This window comes from Panulirus ornatus, chromosome 20, assembly GCF_036320965.1.
Source record: "Panulirus ornatus isolate Po-2019 chromosome 20, ASM3632096v1, whole genome shotgun sequence".
Lineage (NCBI taxonomy): Eukaryota > Metazoa > Arthropoda > Malacostraca > Decapoda > Palinuridae > Panulirus > Panulirus ornatus.
The window spans coordinates 2,995,856-3,007,441 of record NC_092243.1 but is presented as its reverse complement, the minus strand read 5'-3'; the positions used below and the strand labels follow the sequence as shown (position 1 = coordinate 3,007,441).

The 11,586-nt window shown below is 40.3% G+C and overlaps 2 protein-coding genes across 7 annotated transcripts in view; one reads left to right on the top strand and one right to left on the bottom strand.

Moving 5' to 3' along the window:
- LOC139755867 (uncharacterized) overlaps window positions 1-11,586 on the top strand; it is a 45,518-nt gene that overhangs the window by 609 nt on the left and 33,323 nt on the right. For both annotated transcript variants that reach the window (XM_071674517.1, XM_071674514.1), the window contains exon 2: window positions 3,097-3,265. The gene's annotated coding sequence lies outside the window, so the exon portion shown is untranslated. The remainder of the gene's footprint in view (window positions 1-3,096; window positions 3,266-11,586) is intronic.
- Window positions 1-11,586, bottom strand: part of LOC139755868 (tubulin beta-4B chain-like) — a 38,226-nt gene that overhangs the window by 6,656 nt on the left and 19,984 nt on the right. For all 5 annotated transcript variants that reach the window (XM_071674522.1, XM_071674519.1, XM_071674520.1 and 2 more), the window contains 7 exons: window positions 9,300-9,408; window positions 7,924-8,034; window positions 6,228-6,343; window positions 2,670-2,798; window positions 1,738-1,937; window positions 1,137-1,340; window positions 122-273 (listed from right to left, as the gene is read on the bottom strand). In XM_071674522.1, the coding sequence (XP_071530623.1) occupies window positions 122-273; window positions 1,137-1,340; window positions 1,738-1,937; window positions 2,670-2,798; window positions 6,228-6,343; window positions 7,924-8,034; window positions 9,300-9,408 (1,021 nt within the window). The remainder of the gene's footprint in view (window positions 1-121; window positions 274-1,136; window positions 1,341-1,737; window positions 1,938-2,669; window positions 2,799-6,227; window positions 6,344-7,923; window positions 8,035-9,299; window positions 9,409-11,586) is intronic.

Genomic DNA, 11,586 nt, shown 5'->3' with positions numbered 1-11,586 from the left:
CATTACCGATCGGTATTTATATTGCCAATGATTTTTTCCTTGAAAATTATTATGGTTGTGGAAATAAGAAAGGTTACAGTGGTGAGTGAAATGCTTAATAAACTGAAAGAGTGTTACTTACCACGGGGAGGAATGTCACACACGGCTGTCTTCACATTGTTAGGAATCCACTCTACAAAGAAGGAGCTGTTTTTGTTCTGCACATTGAGCATCTGTTCATCCACATCTCTCATTGACATGCGACCCCTGAACACAGCTGCCACAGTTAGGTACCTGTAAAATAGATTGGTAGGATTCATTTATTAAAGTGTTTCTACCTTGAACTTTGAAAATGTCTTGAAATATGCAAGCATTGTAGACATGCATTTATCCATGAATCAATAGTTGGTTCATCCTATTATTTATTTTTCTTGTACGGATCCATTTGTTTGAATAACCAATATATATAGTTCAATCATATGTTCAGAGTTATATTTAAACAGCTGCAAAGCAGTGGGAGTTAAGGAAAAAAATCAGAGCGAACAAGAGGAAACAGATAGGAAAATGCACAACACAAAGACTAAGAATATCGATCAGTGTGAGAGCAGAAAATAGTGCAGTATACATAAGGTGCTGACTGATTATTACTCAGGAAAGAAATGTACCTTAAAGATTGCTTAGGCTAAAAATCAAACTGGAAATCGGAGAAAATTATACAAAAGTGACAGGTGGTAGACTCATCAAATTTACCTCCAAAGGATGCAATGCATAGTCGCAAGGTAGTATTAATGAAATGGTCAGTTTGACCCTCTTTTTAAGATATGAAATAAAGTTTAAGGAGTTATTAGTTGACAGTCCCTTCAAATTGCATCTAATGGGTAAGGTGATAGAAAGCCAAGGCTTCCTAATTGTTCTGGTAGTCAACAAACATGTAATGGATAATAACGTAAGACAGTCTTTCACTGCATTTGCTATGGATAAAGTTCAAATGCTAAATCATGTTTCTTTACGTAATGGAAGGGACTAATAGCTTAAAAGCTCATTACTGTCTAGAATTTTTACGGTAAGACTTTCCAGCATTACTTAATTTCAGATGCATTGGTGTACTTGCGTGTTTCTGTATGTATTGGAATATGTATGATCACCACTATAAGTACCTGCCATTGCGTGGATCACAAGCACACATCATATTCCTTGCATCAAACATCTGGACAGTTAGGTCTGGCACGGATACAGCTCGGAAGGTCTGGGAGCCACGGGCAGTAAGGGGTGCAAATCCTGGCATAAAAAAGTGAAGGCGGGGAAAGGGTACCATGTTGACAGCCAGCTTCCTCAGGTCAGCGTTCAGCTGCCCCGGAAATCTGCATCAAGAACACGTCTTTTATAGGAACAGTGTCCAAGAAAAAAAGATTTTACTCCATATGATAAATTAATAATCAATGGTTTTATCTCATTTTTGGTACCTGATGGATGATTTAGGAATTTGAAAAAACAAATTTGTGACAGACTTGTTAAAGCTAAATAATTACTATCCCATGGACTTCACTGTTCATTTGGCAGTGGTTTACTGGAAATCAGATATACTGTAATAATGAAACAAAAACAGTGTTTGTTCATTAATTTATTTGATGTAATCATCCAACAGATTCCTAGAATTTAAAAAGTAAATGCTGACTCATATGTTACAGGCAAATGAAAGACTTTTGGTGAAACTGTGGTGTCAAAACCAAGTGGTAAGTAGTGTCAGGATGGAGGTACCTAAGGCAGGTGGTAACACCAGACATGGTTAGTGATACCAGATGGTTAAGGTCACCATAGGTGGGGGTTGCCAGCTTAAGGGTTCGGAAGCAGATGTCATAAAGTGCCTCATTATCAATGCAGTAGGTTTCATCAGTGTTTTCAACCAGCTGGTGTAGCGAGAGGGTAGCATTATAAGGTTCCACCACAGTGTCAGACACCTGCAACACCACAAACACAGTCAATGAACACCCAGGAACTATACCATTATGAATGCAAAAACTACAAATTCATCAAGTTTCATTATCCTTATAAAGATTACATGCAATTATGCAGTAGGTCCAATTCTTATGTGATCATGTGGAAAATAAATTCAAATCGCACACTTATGTTTCAGTCATACGATGTGAATAGATATGTCGATGTGTCTTTGTTACCTATACCATGTAAATGATAACAGGAGTGAATTATTCAAAGCTTATGATACAGTAATATTTGGAAAATGAAAAACAACTTCTAATGTGGCTTAAGATAAAATCCCTCAAATTCCCCATTATAGAAATAATTAAAAAACACGTTTGTACAGGAAACTGATATTAGACATTGAAGCTCTGTAGCTTAAGCCAATGTTTTAAATGTGAGTGAGTGAATGGAACACCTTTTTCGTGCATGTGATCTTTACAGAGTTTATTACCTCTTTAATGTAGGGCACTACTGTACATCTTTTGATATATAACTTAGGTAGATGTATGTCTTAAAGTTGACAGATCTTAGGGTAAATATATTATGGAACATTTTTCTTGCTACTGATGTATGCTATTGCAGACCTCTCACTGGAGTGACGCAATGCAAAAGGGGTGTATTGAAATGTATACCAACTTGGAGAAAACATACCTTTAGGTAGATCACCTCTGTAATTGGTGAACATTTTAAGATTCACTCAGGATATGTACCTTGGGGCTGGGGACAACAGAGAATGTGTTCATGATGCGGTCAGGAAACTCCTCTCTGATCTTGGAGACAAGAAGTGTTCCCATCCCTGAGCCTGTCCCACCACCCAGGGAATGTGCCAGCTGGAACCCCTGCAACACCAGACATTTCTTTCCATCAGCGCATTAACACCAAATCACTCAACATCAACATTAGTTAATGTATCCAGTAAAGCAAGAAACTGCCACCTAACGCTATCGTATCTTGAGCACATTGATCAGACATTAGCGTAACATTATGAATAAATTTGTATCATCAAAACAGATTATCAACACCTGCTGGATTGGGACTTGAGATAATTTTTTTTGAAAAGGTTATCGGGTGGAAGGAAGGAAGGGATAAGAAATTAGAAATGTTTTCTATACTTTAAAAGACATTTTTTTCCTGCAGACAGATTCCTAAGAGCATGAGAGAACACATCAAAATGAATGAAGGAGATGGATGGGACCATAAGAAAACATCAACCTCAGCGACAAGGTGTCCTTTAGTCTGGCTTGTACTCTTCTGATGGTGATATAGTCACAGCCATACAAGGGAGGTCGACCAAGTCTAAGCAGAGGTATCGTCTTTTAAATCTCTGTGCCAAATTCCTTAGACATCTTTTGCTAATGGTGGGTGTACTCTAGCAACCAGATGTGTCTAGAGAGAACTGGTTGCTGGTGAACCTCTGTCACTAGCTAGACTACATAATACTCATGTCACTGCATCAGGTGATTTCAGTACATTGGGCTGTTCAACATCTCTTTCTTTCCATACACTGCTAAGTTTGGAAATCTTTTACTTTCTTAGCCACAGCCTGATCCATAGTAAAAGTCATATTCTACTCCTCCTCCAAAACTTTTCTTTCCTTACATCTATAAATCTTTAGCCCTACTACATTTCCTCAAACACCAGGCTTTTATGAAGGCTTTGTCCGTTAGCAGGTCCTTTAAGGAGGGAGGGAGAGAGAGAGAGAGTATGGCAGAAGGCAATTTCCATAAGATGCTCTGGAGCTAACTCCATGTAAAAGCCTGAGACTTTAAAAGGCTAAGGGCCTTCCACAGTTCCCATGAAGTGGTACAGATTTCCTTAGAGAGGATAATCTCAACAATCTACTCTAAATAGAGCAAGAAACATTATCATTCATACACACAGGCTCCTGCAGTGCAATCCTGTATGATTGTATTGTTACTGGACTTCTGCTTCTGAAGAAAATAGTTAAAAGTTCAGTCACACATCATGTAAGTTACTTATGATTGTCCTGTTTCTCAGAAAAACTTAAAAGGATTTTTATGCTGACTAGTGTGGTCTCTTTAGTGCAAGGGGAAACATTTTGTGTAAGAAATTTATAAACATTCAACACATTTTCATGTAAACAGATATATCTGTTCAAGAATATTCAAATGTAAAGATTTCTGTATGAATATTTGACTGGATCTCTCTTCCTGATGCTGGGAAGTCTCTAAGAGACTCAGAGAAATCTTGCATAGAGAGTGGCACATCTCTGTCAATCTTTTGAACTAGATATATTTTATCCATTTTATGGCTATTGAGGCTTGTGAAACCTTGTAAACCCTTCTTTTGGCAGCACATAGGGAAGCCAGAACATTAAAAGACTTGTTGGTCAATGATGAGGTTATCTATTGAAGGACAGAAAAAGATCCTACATTCCTATATTGATTAAGAACAGGATGGTACAACAGAAGGTTCCTCCTCACCCAACACTCTTTAAGGTTACTGAGGTAACAATGTCTCATGAAGAGAAAGAGTTGGCACTAACGTATGTTCATTAGGCAATGAACAGTTGTGGTGTTGCCCATGACAAATTGATCCCTACAGTATCAGAAAAATGATAGACCCAAATCCAGAAATTCCAATCTAACATCATGGCATTGATCCTCCTGTGACCCATGAATAAAAGATTGGAGAATGATGTCAGAAGGGCATTGACCATTGTGACAAATAAATCTTGAAGTTTACTCTTACTGGGAGGTTTCACGTAAAGCAGGAGCTCTCCCATACTGTCATTTCTTACAAAACAGTCCTTGACTTCGACAGGAGATACTCCCATGTAGGAAATATGGCAGTGACCTCTGTTCATCAGATAGTGAACAGCTGTCCATGACGAGATGGACTCTGACCCATCTTCAAATATTTCAGAAACGAATCATCCAGATAATCATCAATTCTTTCCTGATAATATCCTCCCTCAAAAAACCATGAACCTCTGACCATTCCCCAGATTCTAACCTGGCCCTCTGTTGCATGAACCTTGTGTCCAGACATTCAGTAGACCTATAGGGGCTTGTAAAGGTTTCTGCAGATTTTCCTCGTTGGTTCACTATTTCAGAGCTCTGCAAAACCTTATAAGTGATCTTTCACTGGAAGGAAGTTTTCATCTGAAAAGCCTTTCGAGTAATTGGTCGCCAGATAGTCTCAGTGCATTCCTCCAAAATGAAAATTTACTCAGCACACTCGGTCTGTAACTGTTAAAGATGCTACTCTTCAGACTAGATGTACTGCAGTTGTTTCTGTATAAGATGCAGCCATGTCTGTTGGTAAGCGAAGCAAACATTCAAGAGCTCCAACTGAACTCAAACCCTGTGAACTTCCATTTTGGAATGAGATGGATGATGAAACCTGTCTCCTGTATAGTTACATAGGCCAGTCACTGTTGCTCAAACTTTGGAAACAGTTCTTTTACAATGAAAATGAGTAATGCATTCAGTGATGCTCAATACTTTTTTTTCATAACTACAATGTAATTGTCCTTATACCTTTTGAGCACTCTGTATCCTCTAGCAGCAATGCCTTCATTAGAGGTTGGAGTGCACAATAGATTCACTGCTCTTGCAGCAAAAATCATATCAGTTCTTGCAGTGTGTCTGTACTGCATTGGTTGATGGTGGGATCTGGGGCACAGACAACTAGTAGAGTCTGGTAGGGATTCTAAAGATCTCTTACTATATCTCATTTCCCACCAGGGATGTACCCATCCTCTTGAAGTTGAACACATTCTTTTATCTGGATTATTCAGGATTTTTCTAAAATATGGCATAGTAAATCAAATTTTTGCTTTGTTGATGCTATGATAGAGTTGGTTCTCCGACTGCACTGGTGAATATTTAGTGGTTGCGCCCTCCTAGATGTATATCCCTCGGCACCCCAAGATCTTAACTCCATTCTTTCATCATCTCTGTTCCATTCAGTGCCATATGTAGTCTCTGTGACGGCAGTGGAATAGATGTTATGTGAAAGGGGTGACATGAAAGAGGTAAACTGCTGTAGCCAATGCCTTTAAATTTTGACACTTTTCACTTTTTGCATATATTTGATGAGTCGACTTTATAAAAACAGTCATTTGATATGCATCAATATTGTAAAATCTAATGGCATAATACCCATTGTAGCCTGTGTAATCCTTTTGTGCTACCTCTCACACGATGACCACAACCAACACAAAACATTACCCGCTGATAGTCTCTCTCTCCCCCCCCCCCCCAAGTAAAGTCTAAGGCGGGTAACTTGTCACCCCCACTCACCTGGAGACAGTCGCAGTTCTCACTCTCCTTCCTGATGCCCTCCAGTACATTGTCCACCAGCTCTGCTCCCTCCGTGTAGTGCCCCTTCGCCCAGTTGTTACCTGCTCCACTTTGACCTGTCCGGCAACACAGTCCCAGATAAGTATTACAAAAATTAGTACAAAATACATGATATAACTTAACGGTTTCAACCCCTTGAACATGACGTTACTATCGTTAAGCACGACGGTACAACTTGGGAATAATGGGCTGGCCTTTGATATGACCTGTAAGTTTTTTCAAGGTCTATCCATTATGGTTAAGAGATGAGGTCCATGTGATCTCTTTTGTTATAGGAACGGCTTTCCCAAGGTTACTGAGGCGGCTGATACAAAGCTCTATCCAGAGGGATTACGGTTACTTGTTCTGTGTAGCATCTGCTTTCTCCAGCCGGTGTTTTGTAGTTTTGTATTCACGGGATGTATCATGACAGTGACTCATTTATTCGTTTGGTATTTATTGTCACAGACCTACATCTGAAAATGAAACCCAAGGATAAGGAGTGAGGGAATTAGATTTCTGAAGCGAAGTAGGCAAGATAATTCGTATTTATATATTGGAAGACTATGAAACTTCAAACTGTCGCATTGATGCTAAGAAGAGAGGCAAAGTGTCTTCATGCAACCCTCATGTTGTGTGGGTACTTCCAGTATGAGACAAATTAAACTATCAGACACTACTATTGAACAAAGGTTCTATCAAAATGTACAGAATAGGATCCGGATAAGCAAAATCTGCATAAGTTTTTATGGTAAACAACTGGACCAAACATGTAATGAAAATAGAGGAACGATCAAGGTAATACTGGAAGCAAAGAATTTTGATAACAGTATCTTAACAAGGAAACCATTTAAGAACAACAGAAGGAAACAGGAAGCGAATCACGACGGTAAGGTTTCTTAGAATATTCCATTATCAGATTCTGCCGTTAACCACCCTGAGTCAGGATGGCTGACACACTAATACAAGATGTCAATTTCATGTACAACATCCTGGAAATGGAAACACACTAGGTTTGTTGCCCTCTTGGAATAGAGTGAACACGTGGTGCTCAAATCTGAGTATGTGGCTAGATAAATAAATTGGCGAAATCAGAAAACCTTTAGAGGAGGTACATGAGTGAATAAAGGGGAACAAGTTGCGAGGGGGGCATCACCTTAGAAATGGAATTTCACATTCAGAGTATGAAAAAGTGTTAGAATATGGGAGAAACATCATAAAGCCTGAAAGCTTATGACGAAATTATCCGCTAGAGGACAGCAATGGCGACACATGGAAAACTGAAAACAGAAGACCTGACGGTTTCTGATGTTATTTACTGGAAGACAGTTATGGCAGTATATGAAAGGCTGAATATAGAGGACCTGATGGTCTATAACGAGGCTATCTAGTGGAGGACTTCAGTGGGAAAGGAAGTTAACAGAAGATTATTGATCTATGAAGTTTTCTTCTGGGGTCCAGTAATAACAATCTACATTCCTAACTGAGATAGGGATAGGATAATAAATGAGAGGTTTTCTTATTTCTGGGCCACAAGTAACCCTAACATCCTATTGCTATAGGTATTCGGCCCTTGCAATGAGACCCTACTGGTCAGACATGCCACAGAAGTGACAGAACAACGGGCACAGGAGCTGCTGCTGCTTCTGGCACTTACCGAAGACAAAGTTGTCAGGCCTAAACAGCGAACCGTAGGCAGAGGTCCTGACGGCGTCCATGGTGCCGGGTTCGAGGTCCACCAACACAGACCTGGGCACATATCGTCCTCCTGCCGGCGCAAAGCGATGTCAGTCTTCTCATCTGCGGCACCAACACCCAGGCCACTGAACTAAACGACACCTGTAACTCAATAACTATTCTTGTTTTACTTTTCAAAGTACCAACGGTGTGTTAGGTCCACAAATAATAGGGTTTTGTATCGGAGTGAGGCAGCCATGTCATTACTGAGAGAGAGAGAATATCCGGATCAGTTATTAGCTCTCACGGAAACATAGCCGAGTCGGGGTCACGTGAGGTCGTGGTACAGTGTTCTGGTGCTGTTATTCCTGACTACAAGATTTCGACAGGAAGCATGCGGAGAAAGAGTAGATAAGTGAATAACCCGAGTAAAAATACATGTAAACTTTTTAAATTATGACAGATATCATCTGTTGTGAGCTTCAAGTAAGGAATTCGTTTAGTCTATTTCTGAACCTGATTCTCTTCCAGCCACCACAATATACATCACGAGAGCCAGTGAAGCAGCTCGCTCACCGGTCATGTGACCGTTGCTGCTCGATACACGAGCCACTGTGGTCCTACTGATTTATTCATGAGAAACAGCACTTCCCACTTCTCTCATACAGGGGAACACATCAGTAACTAAAGGCATTGTTTACCCGAAGCTTCTGGTTCTACAGAGTAAGCGATAAGCATGAGACCAAGAGGCTGCTGAACGTATCAGTTCTGGTAACAGAGGTGGGGTGTTGCCCATCGGCAGTAGAGTTGATATTTAAAATGAGTCGAGTTGGGATAAGAGCTCTGACTTCGAAAACTGGTGAGAGTGGTACATCCGTTCGAACCCCTCCCCATACTCTGGCAGGTTATGGAACATTGGGAAAACTTTCATCTGCAGTTCTTTCAACCACATCATCAACATCTGCTGCAGCACACTATAGATATGTGAGCATATCTACTCAGTGCACACATAACAACCCCATGAGAAAAAACTAAAACCTATGAGTGGGAACAGACAGTGAACATGCCAAGTAAACATTGAAGCCACCACGGCCACAAAAGACGTTTCCTCCATCTAGCCTCAATGCTCCTTCCAGCCGTCCACGTTCATCATATTACAGCCTCCTGTAAACACAGATAGCCACTGCGCTTGATGCAGGCACAGTGGAAGCAAATAATCGCACTGTACTTGCAGGGTTGCCAGGGGACCTTCTGGTTACTTCAGCAGCGATTAGCCATCCGGAAAGACAGGTAATGAGAGAGAAAGCGAGCACATAAAGGTTCTGGCAATGATGAAGGAAAGGGTGTCTGACTGACCTGTGGCTTCGTTGTAGTAGACATTGATGCGTTCGAGCTGGATTTCGTGTGTGCCCGTGTACAGCCCTGTCGGCTCGAGACCGTGCTCGTCGCTTATCACCTCCCAGAACTGTGGGGCAAGAAGCACACAGTGCATAGTATCATCAGCGTATAACATCCATCAAATATACCAGGGAGAAACAGTGAGGTTTCGTCTCTGGATAGACAATACCTGGTCAGAGAGAGAGGGAGTGTTCTTGACTGTGATTTACTAAAGTGATGCTATGACCTGCTAAACCATAATTTGAATACTCTTGTTACTTTAACATAGTAAATCTATATATCCTAATTTACATCGTTAGATATGCGCATGATGACACATTGCTCGGGTATACTATTATAAGTTTGGATCTTAGCAATGAACTCGACTACCGCACCGAAACACAAACGTAATTGTTGCAATTATGAACAAGAAAACAAAGTTTTCACATTAATTAATGAACTACGAATTTACTTTCACGATGATTCTCGTAAGCGTGATCAGTACAGCCTCACAAACGAAGCTTTGTTGTAGTAGCCAAAAAAGTAGTGGAATGACTGACGAAAGAGTACCAGGGAGAAACAGTGAGGTTTCGTCTCTGGATAGACAATACCTGGTCAGAGAGAGAGGGAGTGTTCTTGACTGTGATTTACTAAAGTGATGCTATGACCTGCTAAACCATAATTTGAATACTCTTGTTACTTTAACATAGTAAATCTATATATCCTAATTTACATCGTTAGATATGCGCATGATGACACATTGCTCGGGTATACTATTATAAGTTTGGATCTTAGCAATGAACTCGACTACCGCACCGAAACACAAACGTAATTGTTGCAATTATGAACAAGAAAACAAAGTTTTCACATTAATTAATGAACTACGAATTTACTTTCACGATGATTCTCGTAAGCGTGATCAGTACAGCCTCACAAACGAAGCTTTGTTGTAGTAGCCAAAAAAGTAGTGGAATGACTGACGAAAGAGTACGACTCTTGGTTATGGTGGCTTTGCATTTGACCTGACCCTTCAGGGCCAGTTCAAGTGCAAGGCCATCATACCTAGTGTCGTAAAGTCGTGCTGCTTCCCTCGTCTCGGCACACCGGTGATGATATTGATCAAGGCCACTGTGGTGTCCCACAGGAACTATAAGTATCCATTACATACTGCTCTCGAACGCGCAATCTCAACCAGTAATTGGTCTTATATTCTAAAGAAAACTGCTAGTGTTTGCCGTCATTAAATTTTCGTTGTATAATATTCTAAACTTAGCATTTTTTTTTTGCTTTAGGTTTTGTATAAAGCAGAAACGCACACACTCGAATGTAAAACTCCCTCCCCGTACAGTGCAAATAGGTAATTACAAACACAATCTTAGAGAAGTTTTTATTGGTACGGAGAAATGTCCCATACCAGCATGTCACTGAGCACGCTAGAATCAGAAGGGAGGATACACCGTCATGACTAGGAGTCATGTTGACGTACAGTAGTATGGGAACTGAGAATGTCAAGTATGATACACCTACTGGGTGTAGAATAATCTGATAACGTGGAAAATGAGGACGTATAACGATCAGAGAGGAATCCATTCAGGAGATATTATGGAAACTAAACAAAGCTAAACAATTTCTATAGCTACACAAATTGGAAAATGGAGTTCCAATATGGGTACCTTTGAGGTGCAAATAAAAAGGAAAAGTTAGAAAGTTATGGAGTTCATTAAAAGGTTTCATTATTAAAGTTAAGCACGGTGGAGAATTAAACAGGCGGCACTACAGCCAACCAGCATATGGAAGGTACAATATTCGAAAGGAGGAACAGAAATTTTGAAAATATAATCAGACACGGTAGAAAATAATCCAAATCTTTATACGAAATTCATCAGAGATTTGTAGATGATGCCCAGATCGTAATGGGAGCAATAAATGAGGATTTTATCAACTTGCAGGACAAACTAAACTCTTTTGACCTGTGATATTAAGTTGTTGAAATGCAAGCCGACTAAGTGCAAAGTAATGAGGATGGGGCAGAGCGAGAGCTCATTCCACAAAGATTTCTAATATGACTCCCAATGAAGGCAGCGTTGAAATGGGAAGGAAACTAAATAATGGAGGCGAGGCGCTCCATCGGGCAGTGTCTGACTCATCTGGTACGTGGGTGACTGGGTCGAACGTAATAGCAGCAGCAGCAGCAGCAGTGGTCGTAGTAGTCGTGGTGTTCGATGATGCAAGCCCCACCCCGTTTGTTTTTTTGTTTCACGTCGTC